General features: G+C 43.1%; 1 protein-coding gene across 3 annotated transcripts in view; it reads right to left on the bottom strand.

The window, feature by feature from the left end:
• The window catches only part of DOCK2 (dedicator of cytokinesis 2), a 325,179-nt gene extending 308,611 nt beyond the window's left edge, over window positions 1-16,568 (bottom strand). For all 3 annotated transcript variants that reach the window (XM_040344676.1, XM_040344678.1, XM_040344677.1), the window contains exon 1: window positions 16,345-16,568. In XM_040344676.1, coding sequence (XP_040200610.1) covers window positions 16,345-16,387 — 43 coding nt within the window. In that variant the 5' untranslated portion in view covers window positions 16,388-16,568. The remainder of the gene's footprint in view (window positions 1-16,344) is intronic.
• Between the last annotated feature and the right edge of the window lie 460 nt (window positions 16,569-17,028).

The raw sequence follows: 17,028 nt of genomic DNA, 5'->3' as shown, positions 1-17,028 counted from the left end.
ACAGAATACACATTGACCTGTCAACTCCTTTTATCAAGTATGCTGTCTTCTCTGGCAAGCGCAAAAAAAACTTTTATTTGAGGCATTAATACGGGCATCTTTCACAAGGGTCTAGCTGCTGATTCATGATCCATGATGGACTGCATTGTCAGAAGTGGCTGGCCCGCTGTTAGCAGGTGACTATGAGGGGATATGGCACCTACCACACACCAGATTAATTAGGGAAATTCCATTGCGACGCGGGACCACTTATCTTTACAGGGTGTAGTGGCAGGCGGTATCACCTGTTGACCAGGGCTCAAGTCCTGAGGGAACGCGTGGGAACGGAGTTCCTGCACTTTTTTCACAGCAGGAACGCAGTTCCCTTTGCAGGACTAGAGCAGCCTAGAGCAGCCCGAGCCAATCCTTCACTAAGCGGCGATGCCCAGCTCGAGTCACTGTCAGGGGCAGGCGAACCTTAGTAATCCTTTATGTTACTGGCCCCTTCCTGTATATGGATTCATCAGGTAGTGTATTCTGTCACTTCCTCGATGCCGCAATGTCTCCTGGGAGCTTTTGTTATTGTTCCCAGGAGACATTGCGGAGGTCTGCCACAAGTTATCACATGATTTAGAAATTTAGAAAGAACTTACTAAGGTACAGTGGATCGAAAAAGAAAAACCATGTGGTTTAGTAATTATGCATATGAACGTATCATTTTTTTTTTTTGGTGGGGGAGTGGATCTTGGGTGGGAGTTCCCACACTTTTTTCCCCAGGACTTGACCCCTGCTGTTGACCATGACATGCCTTTTTTTTTTTTTTTTTTGTGGAAGCACAGTGTATAGTGGCCATTGCCTGGGCTTGACAGGCAGCTGTGGTGTTAAAAATGTTAAAAAATGTGTCTCAATCACCTGTTTTTGCTGCTGCTCATGTGAAAGAGGCAATGATTCTATAATTTTAGGACCAATATTAACGGCGCTATACCATCGGAATTGCGGCGGTATTCGGCCACTAGCGGTGTGGTTTTAACCCCTGCTAGCGGCCGAAAAAAGGGTTAATACCGCCCGCAATGCGTCTCTGCAGAGGCACATTGCTAGCAGTATAGCCGCGGGTTTCCCATTGATTTCAATGGGAAGGAGCGGTGGAAGAGCGGTAAACACGCTTCTCCTCTCACCGCTCCAAAAATGCTGATAGCAGGACTTTCGGAGCGGTCCTGCTAGCGCACCGCTTCAGTGTGAAAGCCCTCGGGCTTTCACACTGGAGAAACAGCAACCGGTCGGTTTGCAGGTGCTATTTTAGTGCAATAGCGCTTGCAAATCGCCTCAGTGTGAAAGGGGCCTTAAGTAATTTCCTGTCAGGGCTTTTAACACATCACCTATGGAAAATATAGGGTACCAAAATGAGTTGTCAATTTTGGTGCACACAATTTTACAGCTTGACATATTGCCGCTTGACATATTTGCTCTGCGCAACCTTATCTTTAAAAAGTCTGGAAAAAAAAAAGTCTGAAAAAAAAAAAGCATTAAAAAATAAAAAAGATGCCAATCAGTGCCCACAAATGGGCACTGACTGGCAACATGGGTAAATCAGTGCCGCCCCACAGTGTCCATCAGTGCCACCCCACAGTGTCCATCAGTGCCACCCCACAGTATCCATCAGTGCCACCCCACAGTGCCCATCCATGCCCAGTGCCCACCTATCAGTGCCTATCTGTGCCACCCATAAGTATCCATCAGTGCCACCCATAAGTGCCACCCATGAGTGCCCATCTGTGCCGCCCATGAGTGCCCATCAGTGCCGCCCATGAGTGCCCATCAGTGCCGCCCATGAGTGCCCATGAGTGCCGCCTATGTGTGCCCATCAGTGCCGCCTATGTGTGCCCATCAGTGCCGCATACCAGCGCCGCCAATCAGTGCCACCTTATCTGTGCCCGTCAGTACTACCTCATCGATGTCCATCAGTGCCATCTCATCAGTGCCGCCATATCAGTGCCCGTAATTGAGAGAAAACTTACTTATTTACAAAAAAAATTACAGAAAAAAATAAAAACGTAATTTTTTTTCAAAATTTTCAGTCTTTTTTTAGTTGTTGCGCAAAAAAAAAATCGCAGATGTGATCAAATACCACCAAAAGAAAGCTCTATTTGTGGGGAAAAAAGGACGCCAATTTTGTTTGGGTACAGTGTAGCATGACCGCGCAATTGCCATTCAAAGTGCGACAGTGCTGAAAGCTGAAAATTGGCTTGGGCGGGAAGGTGCGTAAGTGCCTGGTATGGAAGTGGTTAATATTTTACCAACAACTGGGAAATATATTGCATTTGTGTGCCCTAAAATAAACTTGTTTATAATTTTACTGAAAATTTGTGCTGGATAAACTGTTGGGCAAATATTGTATGACACAGAAAAATTATGAACTAACTTATTCTACAGGGTTTGAGAAAATATAAAATGTTTAGGATTAATCGCTCGTCACTCTGCTGCTTCCCCTGCCATCCACGGTGAGGGAACCAGGAAGTGAAGCGCTGCGGCTTCACTGCCCGGTTCCCTACGGCGCATGCGCGAGTCACGCTGCGCCTGCCGATTGGCTCCCGCTGTGTACTGGGAGCCGAGTGTTCCCAGCACACAACTGGGGGGGGGCGGCGGGAGGTGACGTCATGCCCGCAGTCTGCCTGAGACTGTTGTGGCCGGAAGTGGTTGCAAATACCTGTCTTAAGACAGGTATCTGCACCCCCCTCCCCCCTGAAAGGTGTCAAATGTGACACCGGAGGGGGGGAGGGTTCCGATCAGCGGGACTTCACTTTAGGGTGGAGCTCCGCTTTAATGTTGGTAAACTTGTGCTGGCCATACACTCCACGAAAAATCGTCCAAACGAACTTTTGAAAAATGAACGTTCGGTCGTGAGCGCAAACGATAGTGCCATCATGTAATGACCGATAAATCGTTCAGTAGACATAACTATAAAAAATTGGTTCGTTTTTTTTACATATACCTAGTGCAGAAAGTTTGGACGGGAAAAGCATTAACCTTCTGATTTATCGTTCGTTCGGCAGAACATTTTCAAAAACGTCCCAGCGATTATCGATTTTGTGCCCATTAACTGGCCGAAAAACGAAAGAACTGTCTGAACGACCAATTTTCGTATAGTGTATGGCCAGCATGTGAAGGTATACAACTAGCAGAATCAGACCTTGCTTCAATTAAGCCAACAATGTGCCCACTGTCCAATTTGCAGCTTAGTTCCAGTACTAAAATGTTAAGTTGAGCATGTGAACTATCGCTGAACAGATCCTAAGTCATTTGCCTGCGGATGTAACATGATTTGTATACAGGCATCATTTGCACATTCTGTCATGTATGTTGGATATATGCAACAAACTTAGCTTAGAATATATATCCGATGCAGTTTAGATAAAGGACACAAGATGTCGCTAGTGAGCATTGATATGATAGACTGTGTTCTTTATGATATGTTGTGCTTTCTGTATCACAATGATGTACTTGTTGGTTTCTTCTTCCTGCTTGAAATCTGTGTGTGTTCTCACCATGAGGCAGAGAGACATCTTTGTCTGTGTGATGATGTTTCAATAAACAAGCCAGTTCCTGTTACTACAGAATATGTCTGATCTGAATTAGACTCCGCTGCACTTATCCATCATACTCTGCAACAGGTTATGGGCCCAGAGTCCGGATAAAGTCTTATGACCAGGTGCGGCCTAAGCAGAACAAAAGCCTGAACGGAAGACAGCGTGGCTGATGCGGAGATCGACATAAAGAAGCTTTCCAGTGACATCTCCTATAGACAAGTAAGACTGTTTATATATAAAGGAGGGATAAAATGGCCGGAAACTCAGAGCTTAAACTCTCAGTGGCAAAGCTGAATAATGACAATTACCAGCTATGGAAGTTTAAAGTGGAAATGCTGTTATCCAGAGATGACTTGTGGGAGGTTACCACTACAGACAGACAACAGGATAATAATCAGGACTGGGACAAGAAAAACAGACAAGCACGTGCCACAATAAGTTTACTAGTAGAAGATGATCAGCTCATTCATATTCGCAATGAGGACACAGCGAAAGGCATGTGGAATGTACTGAAAAGACTGCATGAAAGACCCAGTTTAAACAACAAGCTGTTTATGCTGCGGAAACTTTACAAAATGAGACTTGGCAAAGAACAGGACATGCAGGAGCATATAAACGCAATGCTGGAAGTGATTGCGCAACTCAGATCAATCGGGGAGAACATGACAGACAGTCACATTGCAGCCATGTTGTTATGCAGTTTACCTGATACATACACTGCATTGATAAATGCACTGGAGACACGAGCCGAAACAGATTTGACGGTAGCATTTGTTAAAACCAGGCTCATAGATGAGTATCAGAGAAGAAAGGAATTAATGCATGACTCCACAGAAACCGACACCAGTACCGCTCTTAAAGCTACAGACGCAAGATTACACAGAAAAGAAACCAGAGTGTGTTTCAGATGCCACAAACAGGGACACATAAAGAAAGACTGTACTATATGGAGAGCAGAGCAAATGAGACAACGTCCCTCTTATGCTAAACAAAAGGTCAAAACCACAATCCATGACCCGAGGGAAGGCAACTGGAATGCCACATTTAAGGCTACAGGCAACAGTAAATGCCAAGACTGGTGCATCGATTCAGGGGCAACCAGTCACATGACGAGTGATAGAAGTTTTTTCACAGAACTTGATCCGAACAACAAAGAAACTATTTACCTTGCAGATGGAAGCAAGATACATGCAGAAGGATGTGGGCACAGAACCCTTGTATGCCCTGATGATACAGGACACAATTTAACCATACCAGTGAAAGATGTACTTTATGTTCCTAATCTAGAAGGAGGACTCTTATCTGTGAAGCGTCTAACAGCCAGAGGACTCACTGTGAAATTCCAAGGTGACAAGTGTTCCATTCTAAACGGCAAACAGACAATAGCAAGTGCCAAGCTGGATGATCATCTATATCATCTCGACACAGTGAAAGAAAAGGTGAGACTATGTACACACAAGCACAATGACTGTATACATAAATGGCACAGACGTCTAGGTCACAGACACCCAGAATGCATACAGGAACTACAGAGGAGGAATCTGACAAGGGATCTGATAATATCCCCTTGTCCAGTCACTGTCAAATGTGAGTGTTGCATCAAATCCAAAGCTACAAGAGCAACACTTCCCAAAGTCAGTCAAAAGAGAGCCTCAAGACCACTTGACTTAGTTCACAGTGACGTGTGTGGTCCCCTAAACCCACCAACATCTGGAGGCAACAGGTACATAGTGACTTTCATAGACGACTATTCAAGATATACAGTCACCTACCTAATGCAACACAAGAGTGAAGTTTTCGACAAATTACAAGACTATGTAACAAAGACAAGTAACAAGTTTCAGAGGAAACCTCTCATACTCCGGAGCGATAATGGAGGTGAATTCACAGGAGGTAAGATACAAGAATACTTAAAAAGGCATGGAATAGAACATCAAAAGACCGTTCCGTATACACCAGAACAAAATGGAGTAGCTGAAAGAAAGAATAGAACTCTGACCGAAATGATCAGATGTATGCTGACAGATTCTGGACTACCACAAAAATACTGGGGTGAGGCAGTAATGACAGCTACATATTTGCAGAACAGACTTCTTTCCAGAACAGTGGAGAAAACCCCATATGAACTATGGCACAATGAGAAACCAAGTGTAAAACATCTAAGAGTTTTTGGATGCAAAGCATTTGTCTACAAACCTGAAGAAAAACGCACCAAGCTCCAAAACAGAGCATTTGAAGGTATCTTCGTTGGATACAGTGACAATGTCAAAGGTTACAGAATCCTAGATCCCAAAACAGCCAAGGTTACCATTAGCAACAGCGTAACTTTTGTTGAGGATTTAAGAGACAATGTAATGACAACAGTAGAAGCAAGAATTCAAGAGAAAACTGACATTGACCAGCCCATCTCTGTAACTTCTGAACAAACAGTTGAAGTGAGTGTAGACTCAACCAGTACTGAAGAGCAGACACAAGAAGGCTCAGACACAAAAATGAGACGGTCAACAAGAGAAAACAAAGGTAAACCACCTATACGTCTCTCATACAAAGCAAGTACTACCAGTATCAACGAACCTGTAAAATGGGAAGACATATCTCAACTTTCAGAACAAGAAGCAACTAAATGGATAAAGGCTGCTGAGGAAGAGATAAAATCCATGCATGACACTAAAACATGGACACTTACAGAACTACCACCCGGAAGGAAAGCCATAGGCTGTAAATGGACTTTTAAAGTGAAATACAATGCAGATGGCACAATGGAACGATACAAAGCAAGGCTAGTAGCCAAAGGCTATTCTCAAAAATATGGAGAGGACTACGATGAGACGTTTGCACCAGTAGTCAAGCACACTACAATACGGACTTTACTGACAGTAGCCGTCACAAGGAAAATGCAAGTGAAACATTTTGATGTGAAAACCGCGTTTCTACATGGCGATTTAACAGAAGAAATCTACATGGAACAGCCGCCAGGATTCGAAGATGAACAAAGGTCAGACCTAGTATGCAAACTTCGCAGGAGCATATATGGCCTAAAGCAAGCCGCCAGAGCGTGGAATATAAAAATAAATGAAGTGCTTACAGATCAAAACTTTCAAAGGAGCAAAGCAGACCCCTGCTTATACACAAAGAAATTGGTAAACAGATGGATCTATTTGCTTATTTATGTGGATGATATTCTGATTTGTTTTGAGCAAGAAGGGGATGAAGCAGAAATACTTGAAAAACTAAATCGGCACTTTGACACCAAGGACCTCGGCAATATAAAGAATTACCTCGGCATCCAGATCGAAAGAGAGGAAGATGGCAGCTTTCTTCTGAATCAAAGACACAAAATACAAGAAATAATTGAAACTTTTGGAATGGAAGACGCCAAACCAGTGAAATCTCCCATGGAAACCAACTACCTAAAGGAGATGAAATGTCAAGATAACCCATTACCAACTAATACTCAATACAGGAAAGCAATAGGGAAATTGCTGTACCTTACCACAGCTACAAGGCCTGACATTGCAGCAACAGTTGGAATCCTATGCAGAAAGGTTTCAATACCAAATCAAAAGGACTGGAATGCTGTAAAGCGAATCATTTGCTATCTTAAAGGGACTTTGCACTACAAGCTCAAGTTACCAGCAAGCGATGAAAGCACCTTAACAGGATATGTGGATGCTGACTGGGCAGGAGACACCAATGACAGAAAATCTACCAGTGGTTACTTATTTTTCCTGTCAGGAGGCGCCATCAGTTGGACTAGTAAGAAGCAACTCACTGTTTCACTGTCATCTACTGAAGCAGAATACATTGCTGCAGCGGAAGCAAGCAAAGAAGTTATATGGCTGAGACAGCTATTAGCAGATTTAGGTCAACCACAGTTGGGACCAACAGAAATCTATGAGGACAATCAAGGATGCATTGGACTTGCACATATGGAAGGAGTTAATTCAAGAACCAAGCACATTGATGTGAAGTTTCACTTTCTTAGGGATCTTCAAGAGCAAGGTCTTCTTGAGTTACTTTATTGCCCAACAGAGGAAATGACAGCAGACATCCTTACAAAGCCTCTGACCGCCGAAAGACATTCAAAGCTTACGAAGAAGATAGGTTTAATGGACTAAGCCTCAGTTTGTTGAGAAGGGGTGTTGGATATATGCAACAAACTTAGCTTAGAATATATATCCGATGCAGTTTAGATAAAGGACACAAGATGTCGCTAGTGAGCATTGATATGATAGACTGTGTTCTTTATGATATGTTGTGCTTTCTGTATCACAATGATGTACTTGTTGGTTTCTTCTTCCTGCTTGAAATCTGTGTGTGTTCTCACCATGAGGCAGAGAGACATCTTTGTCTGTGTGATGATGTTTCAATAAACAAGCCAGTTCCTGTTACTACAGAATATGTCTGATCTGAATTAGACTCCGCTGCACTTATCCATCATACTCTGCAACAATGTAGAGGAAGTGACAGTGCGGTAGAGTAACTGCACACAGAGGAGAAAAGGACATAGAATCTGTTTGCAAAAAAAGTAAATGCCTATTATTTAAAAAAAAAACTCTGTATAAGAAGGTAACCCAAAATAAGCTAAAAGTATACTTTTTGTAAACTTTTTTTATTGGGTATATACCCACAATACCATCCCTGATGAAGGAAAAGACACATATCTATGCATCAAACTTCCAAAACATGTTGGGTATATGTATGTGAACCCGACCAGCTGATCTTAGATTTACTTTGAGCAACTGATTGGATAACTGTTTTGGGCTAACCTTTATATGTTTCTTGTATAACGATTCACTGTTATATATATTGTTTTCTTTGTGTGTTTAAAGGGGTTTTCCACCTTTTTTTTTAAGTTTATTAAAAGTGTAGCTGCTGGCTTTTAATAAACTGACACTTACCTACTCCACGGCTCCAGCGACGCGCCGGCCGGGGCTCCGCTCCTCGCCCCCCCTCGCTGGCCGGCGTCTTCATTCTTAGTGTGGGCACCCGGCAGTGACAGCTTTCGGCTTCACGGCCGGGCACCCACTGCGCATGCGCGAGCGGCAGTGCGCATGCGCGAGCGGCGCAGCGCCATCCGATTGGACAGGCGCTCGCCTACAGGGAGGGGCTGTGAAAAGGCGATTAAGCTAATCGCCTTTCCAGCCCCTCGGCAGAAGGAGGAAGTGGGACAGGAAGTCCCCTTCTCCTGAAGCCCCCACTCCCCCCCAAAAAAAATTACATGCCATGCATGTAAGAGGGCGAGGAGTGGGTTAAGCGCAAGTTCAATTTTTGGTTGGAACTCCTCTTTAAAGTGTAATCGTTTGTTTTCCATACACTGCACTTATTTTATCTTCCTTACATTAACCACTTCCCGACGGCCGTACGACTATATACGGCCGCAGGGTGGCTCTACTTCTCTGGGAGGCCGTGTTTTTACGGCCGCCCCTTTCCTCGTTCCCGGCGCGTGCTCCCGAGCGTGCAGCAGGGAACTGCTGTGCTGGTCGTGTCCCTTGGACACAGCCAAACACAGATCGCGGTAAATAGCCAATCACAGCGGCTATTTACAGCGCGATCTATGCGGCCAATGAGAGATGATCTCATATGTAAACATATGAGATAATTTCTCATTGCCGGCTCTCACAATGACAGCGTGCTGTCAGGGAGAGAGGAGACCGATCTGTGTCTCTTGTACATAGGGACACAGATCGGTCACCTCCCCCAGTCACCCCCCTCCCCCCACAGTTAGAACACTATATAGGGTACACATTTAACCCCTTCCTCACCCCCCTAGTGTTAACCCCTTAAATGCCAGTCACATTTATACAGTAATTAGTGCATATTTATAGCACTGATTGCAGTATAAATGTGAATGGTGCCAAAAATGTGTCAAAAGTGTCCGATGTGTCCGCCATAATGTCACCGTCTCAATAAAAATCGCAGATCGCCGCCATTAATAGTAAAAAAAAAATAATAAAACATAATAATTCTGTCCCCTATTTTGTAGGCGCTATAACTTTTGCGCAAACCAGTCGCTTATTGCGATTTTTTTTTTTACCAAAAATATGTAGAAGAATACGTATCGGCCTAGATTGAGAAAATGTATTTATTTTTAAAAAATTGGGATATTTATTATAGCAACAAGTAAAAAATATTGTATTTTTTTTCAAAATTGTCGCTCTTTTTTGTTTATAGCGCAAAAAATAAAAACTGCAGAGGTGATCAAATACCACCAAAAGAAAGCTCTACTTGTGGGGAAAAAAGGACGTCAATTTTGTTTGGGAGCCACGTCGCACGACTGCGCAATTGTCAGTTAAAGCGACGCAGTGCGTGAAGCTGAAATTTCACCTGGTCAGGAGGGGGGTATATGTGCCCAGTAAGCAAGTGGTTAATAAAACAGGCATTAACATTTTTTACTCAATATGACTCTCAACTATCTTCTCCGCCATACAAAGTCCATGGGGGCATCGCTCTAATGCATTTTGTTGCATAAACCTTCTATATGTAAACATATACAATCATTTTAGCAATATGATTAAAACCCAACTAATGTGTGAAAATTATTTTAAAATGATTTATTAGAGTGTAAAATCCTTGTTGATTCTGCCAGTTTGTCTTCTTTGTGTATGAATCACAGGCCACAAACTGCAGGAGGTTCTCCTATAACGATTGACTGCTCCCACACACGGTCACACAAAAGTTCTCTGAACTTTCGACCGCCAAGAACGCGGCGACGTACAACATTACGACGAGCCGAGAAAATAAAGTTCAATTCTTCCGAGCATGCGTCAAATTGTTTCCAAGCATGCGTCGGAATTGCTACAGACAATCGGATTTTCCGATAGGAATTCTTTCCGTCAGAAAATTTGAGAACCAGCTCTCAATCTTTTGTTGCCAGAAATTCCGACAGCAAAAGTCCGATGGAGCATACACGCGGTTGGAATTTCGGACCAAAGGCTCACATTAGACTTTTCTTGTCAGAAATTTCCGATTATGTGTACGCGGCATAAGCCAACTTGTTGCTCACAAGTTAAAATCAGTATTTTTGCTATAAAATTGCTTAGAATCCCCAAATATTATATATATTTTAATAAAGTTTTTCTGGTAGGCTCAGACAAAGTGTTGGCCTTCTGTCTATATTCTGTGTAAGAAAAACCATATGTAATAAAAGTTTTTTTTATATAATTCTACTGAGGTTTATATGTGTCTATGAGCCTCCATGAGACTCTTGCTTGTGGCACAGAAATCAGAGCATATTTTATAGGTACAAGAAGCCCCGTTTTTATTTTAATCATGATCCTACCGATGTTAACAGTTTGGCCACACCGACTTATGGCTTTGAGACGTTATGCAGTCACTACCTCCCTGGAGTGTCACTCATTCTCAGTGTTCTAAAGTTGGGAGATATGAGCATCCACTGCAGGTGTCACATGTAGGTAGGTAGGTACATCATTGCCCATAAAGGCACAGTAGCAAAATAGCAATGTTCACAAACTCCTTGTTTATATTGGGCCTTTATTATAAATATAGCAGAAAACATTGTTCGTCATAACCTCGCCCTAGAAAAAAGCAAAAACTGTTTAACTGCTGTTCCTATCAGTCTGTGATAACCATGATGATGATAATATCATCTGCTAACGGAACTGAAGCTGTATTTATCGTTCAGACTGACTGAGCACCCACTATACAGGGCTGAAGTATATAGAACTGGAGCAAGGCAACCTGAAGAAACATGGAGCTGTTGTTTTTAGCCAGTCCACGAATAAGTTCTCTACTTGAACTCATTGGAAAATGACACAATAGTTGCTAAAGGGGTATCTAGTCCACATTTCTTCAGGGTTTGTTGCTCTTTTATATGAAGTTCTTAACAACTTTTTAACCGGTTCCCGACTGTCTCAATCAGATTTACTGCGGCACAATGGCCCTCCTGGGTGAAATCCCGTATATATATATATATATATATATATATATATATATATGGGTTTCCCTTTAGGAGCCGCCACAGGGCATGTGTGCACCGCGGGAGGCACGTGCGCCCGCTGCACGGCAGGGGAACCGTGTAAACACACAAATCCCTGTGCTGTCAGAGGAGAGGAGACATGTTGTGTGTTCCTACTAAGTAGTAACAACGATCTGTGTCGTCTCCTAGTCAGTTGTATCCCCTCACAGTTAGAACACACTGAGAGCCGGTTCACAAAGGGGCAGCATGACTGTGGAGGTGACTCGGCAAGGCGATCTCAAGATGACTTGAGAGGTGCCCCGAGTCGCTCCCAAAGTCGTACAAGAACCTTTTTCTATTTCGGAGCGACTTGCGTCGCTCCTATTAGAATGCTTCTATTGAATAGAGCGCAGAGCGACTTGTCAGGCGGCTGAGTCACCTGACGAGTCGCCCCAGTGTGAACCGGCTCTGAGGGAACACACAATTAACCCCTTGATCGCCCCTACGATTAACCCCTTCCCTGCCAGTGACATTTAAACAGTAATCAGTGAAGATTTATAGCACTGATTACTGTACAAATGTCAATGGTCCCAAAAATGTGTCAAAAATGTCCAATCTGTCCGCAATGTCGCAGTACCGTGAAAAAATGCAGCTCGCCACAATTACTTGTAAAAAAATTATAAAAATGTTATAAACCTTTATAACTGTTGCCAAACCAATCAATATACGCTTATTATGATTTTTTTTTACAAAAAATATGCAGCAGAATATATATTGTTCTAAACTGATGAAGAAATTTGTTTTTGTTTTTTAAATTGGGGGATAATTATTATAGAAAAATAACATATTTTTTTTGGGTACAGTGTCGCACAACTGCACAATTGTCAGTTAAAGCGACGCAGTGCCAAATTGTAAAAAGTGCTCTGGTCAGGAAGGATGTAAAATCTTCCGGGGCTGAAGTGGTTAAAATACTATAAAGCTCAGCGATGTTGATTCGAGAAATTGTCCTTTTTCTTCTAGTCTACTGCAATGATTATGTTATTCAACAGTACAATCAATGAATTGGGCCAGGTGTACTACACTATGCATGTATATATGTCAGTGCATCAAAACTGCATAAAAAAAGGAAAATGGAATTAGCACAGTATTGCTCTTCACAATGTAGTCAGGAACCTCATGCTGGACATGCTTTTTATCATGCAACTGTACAAATACGTGTCAACCACCCCAACCTTTAACTGGCCTTTGTTTGCATGTGATATGCATTGCACTTCCATATGCACCTTGCTGCAAAGACCAGTTATAGGCTGAGGTGGTTGCCACGTTTGTGTACAGTTGGATGAATTGGGTGCAGGGAGACACTGGATGCCTTTCGCTGCCATTGTTCCTTTGCTAGGCATCACGTGTGTCCCTGTGCCTTTAAGGAGGGGTAGGCTCCCTCCAGACATACCTGCCCTTAATCTATCCATTCTTATGCCGCGTACAAACGACCGTTATTCATGTCATGGAATAACGTGATTCCTCTCAAGCCTGCCTGGCAAACGCATGATCGTGAAAAAAAATGCTTGCGCAAAGCGCGTACGACGGCACTATAAAGGGGAAGTTCCATTCAAATGGCGCCACCCTTTGGGCTGCTTATGTTAATTTTCCATCTCATAACTTGCTTCTGAGCATGCACATTTTTCCCCCCCTCGTTAGAGCGTACACACGACCGTATTTCACAACGTGAAAAATGACGAGAAAAATAGAGCAGATTCTAAATTTTTAACGCCTATTTTTCTCGTTGAGAAAAATGTTCTGGAGCCTACACACGACAGTTTTTCACATGTCGTGTGTATGTGGCATTATATGTGCTCCTACTATGGCGGCTCTGGAAATTTAGAGTTAGGACCGCAGTATATACAGAGGTCCCTTGACGTGGGCACTGCGGCTTACACATATATTTGAAAATGTGTGTAAACAAAAACCTGTGTTTTTAACGTAAACTGTTACAGTAGACAGGGTAAATTTGGATGTTTTTCAGGCTTGCTGGTAAGTGTGCTGGGAAAATTTTTGTTTGCGATGCTTATTTTCATACACAGGCAAGGGACATGCACTGTGCACATGTTCATAAGCGTAGGAGTTTAAGAAGATGTGCAAAAACGAAAATGCACAAGAATGCATTCTGATGCCTGGCTGCCTATTTAAACCTGAAGTCTGACTAGCATCATTGTTTAAATGTCTTCAGCTCTGATCCCTGTGTCCTGTATTCCTGAAATCCTGATGATCTTGCTACTGACCCTGGTCTGGGCTTTTGACCACAACTCTGCTTCCTGACGTTGTAACTCGCTGCCAGTATATTGCCAACTCCTGCCTGTCCCCGACCTGGAAACTGATTGAGATCCTGCACCTATCTGCCTGGCTGCTGCTGTGGCCTGACTCCATATTTCCATTTGGTGGATCTCTGGGCTTCCAAGTTCACTGCCCCAGCTTCCTGGCACCTGGGCCCTTCCATTGCCCTAACAGTCCCTGTCTCTTTTACCAGTGGTGCTTGGGCAGGATTTTTGCAGGAGGCCACCCTTGTCATCTCGGGCTCCACAGTCTAGTACATGACATGTGTTCAGATTACAAATAGTATATATGCAAAAGTGCTTGCTATGAAATGTACTCTCCATGCTCTGAACGCACACCAGATTTGCCAGCTATGCAACAGTGTATCTAAAATAATAATGTGATTTTCTGTAATGTTTTGGGGTTTATTTAACTGCTTTTAGCATTTTTAGATCAGCATACTATATTGGAACAGAATTAAACTACTCATTGCATATGTCAAAGTGATCAGCGGCGGCCCATCCATTAGGGGTGCTCGGGCGCCGCCCCCTCTCTCTGGGCTACCCCCTATATGCAATGGATAGATTCATGCATAGCAGCCGCGGCCACCCCCTATTCATGCGTCCTGCCCCTTTCAGGGCACCGGGTGCATGAATTAGGCCTAGTACACACGAGAGGATTTATCCGCGGATACGGTCCACCGGACCGTATCCGCGGATAAATCCTCTCGAGGATTTCCACGGATTTGGATCCGATGGAGTGTACTCACCATCGGATCGAAATCCGCGCCGAAATCCCCTCGCGATGACGTGTCGCGCCGTCGCCGCGATGATGACGCGGCGACGTGCGCAACGCTGTCATAAAAGGAATTCCACGCATGCGTCGAATCATTACGACGCATGCGGGGGATCCCTTCGGACGGATCGATCCGGTGAGTCTGTACAGACCACCGGATCGATCCGCGGGAGCCAATTCAAGCGGATAGATTTGTAGACATGTCTACAAATTTTTATCTGCTGGAATTGGGAAATTTCCGCGGATAAATATCCGCAGGAATGTACACACCATAGAATCTATCCGCTGAAACCGATCCGCTGAGATTTTTCAGCGGATGGATTCTATCGTGTGTACGGGGCCTTACAGTGGCTGTTTAAAAAAAACATTATTAGAAAGGCTTCAAAATAGGGTGGACTCGGGTCGCAGAAGATGCGACCAGAGCCCATCCAGGTGTGTTACAACAACAAATGAATATTCGCTGTTGAAGCACTGATCCTCAATCCGGCCAATCGTAAGCAGGTGTGAAACCCGTTTTCCGACTGGCCGAAAAGAGAAGACTTCGACGATTGGCCACGAGGAGAGAGGAAACAGAAGCCGCCGTCATCGCCTTAATGACCTGTGGTGATCAGAACGGGATGCCGCCGCCGAGCAGAGGAGGCCGCGGGTGATGGGGTAAGTGCTACCAATCAACCGGAGGGGGAGGCATTTTATACTGTTTGCCGCAGCCACTGAAAATAATCTTGTCACTATACGATCCAAACTAAACTTATGGCAGTCTGTAAAAGAAGATGATCTTTGCTACTGTATGTGGCTTACTACCCACAGCCACTAAAGGTGACACTTCTGGGTGTGTCAAATAGTTGAGTGCTGGGTTTTATTTCCTGTTGTGATGTTGGATTCAATGAGAGGAATCACAGTGGACCTTACCATCCATATGCATTGAAAATTGGTGCACAATAAGCTTAATTGAACAGGGAACATTTTTCCTGTACCTTGTGCATGCATTGGGGTCCACAATCATAATGATGTATTCCTGATCTTGTTCATTTGCTTTAGTAAATTAACCCCATTTAATCATTTCAAGAAGGAAAGTAGATGTCATGTCTGTTCATATAGTACGGTAAAACTCAGGAAGATCTAAATTAAACCTTGTATAGCCAGCCTTATTCTGTCAGACAAACATTAGCAACAAAGAAGAGAACCTGGAGATCAGTGCTAGAGTGCTGCTCAGTATCTTGACTTTTTTACTGAGATAAATCAGTCACAAGTATATACCGTACATGAATTTAAAAGCATGCATGCACAAAAACGTAATTGTATTCAATAAACGTGGATATAATTGATATTCAGATGTTGAAATATCAGCGGTGTGACAGCACTCATATCCTGTAGTTCTCAACTGATGTAGGTTTGCAGAAATAAAAGCAGAAAATAAATAGTAAAAAAGAAGAAGCAACTACTATCCTACACACATCCTCATTTTGCTTTACCAAATGAAAGCTATTTTTTCTTTCCTATGTCAGCTCCCTTTTGATTTTTTTTAATGTTTTAAATATTATTATTTTGAATGTCGTTGATATATACTGTATCTGGGTATTTATTACCAGTGACCATGTACCAGCATGTATACTTGCATTTGATGTGGTAACAATAGTAGCACTAGCAGAGTTGCCATTACTTCTATCATCATCTTTATGAACCTGCTACATCCTTCCTGTTGAGAGCATTGCTGAGAAAAGACAAGAAGTTTTTAGAAAGCTGAACGAACGAACTTACCTACTCCATATCGCTCTGTGTACGTTCTCTGCCAGGGAGCCATCCTGAGCAGGCCAGAGAAGCCCAGGACCTCCTGTGCCTGGACACGCTTAACACCACACGCCGCACAAGAATTTCAAGTGACCTAAGAATATTTCGATGACCAAGTTTGCTTGTCACAGTTCATCTGATTGTAGATCTTATCCCTCCTTGTGACACTCCTACTGAGCACTTCCTTCTTGCACTGTCTGAAATGATCACTTCTCCGTTTCCTCTTCTGATTACAAAGCTGCTTTTTAAGCAACCGTCACACAAAAAACTCTAGTGGATGATATTATTTCACTGCATTACAATATGTTACCTCATTCAAATGTTAGCTTTAAGTCATTCTTTTTATTTAGTTTGTTTATTCAAAAAGCATTATACAGTAAAACCTTGTTTTGCGAGCATAATTCATTCCAGAAACATGCTTGTAATCCAAAGCACTTGTATATCAAAGCATTTTTTTTACAGGGTATAAAAGAGAAGAGAGGCGCCTCTAATGCCGCGTACACAGGATCGGTCAATCCGATGAGAGCGGTCTGATGGACCGTTTTCATCGGACCAAACGGATCGTGTGTGGGCCTCATCGGTTATTTATCCATTGGTTAAAAAATGTGAAACTTGTTTTATAATTAACCGATGGATACCTAACCGATATAAAAA

Source organism: Rana temporaria, chromosome 3, assembly GCF_905171775.1.
Source record: "Rana temporaria chromosome 3, aRanTem1.1, whole genome shotgun sequence".
In the NCBI taxonomy this organism is placed as follows: Eukaryota; Metazoa; Chordata; class Amphibia; order Anura; family Ranidae; genus Rana; species Rana temporaria.
The sequence above is the reverse complement of the archived record's forward strand: the minus strand, read 5'-3'. Positions and strand labels throughout refer to the sequence as shown.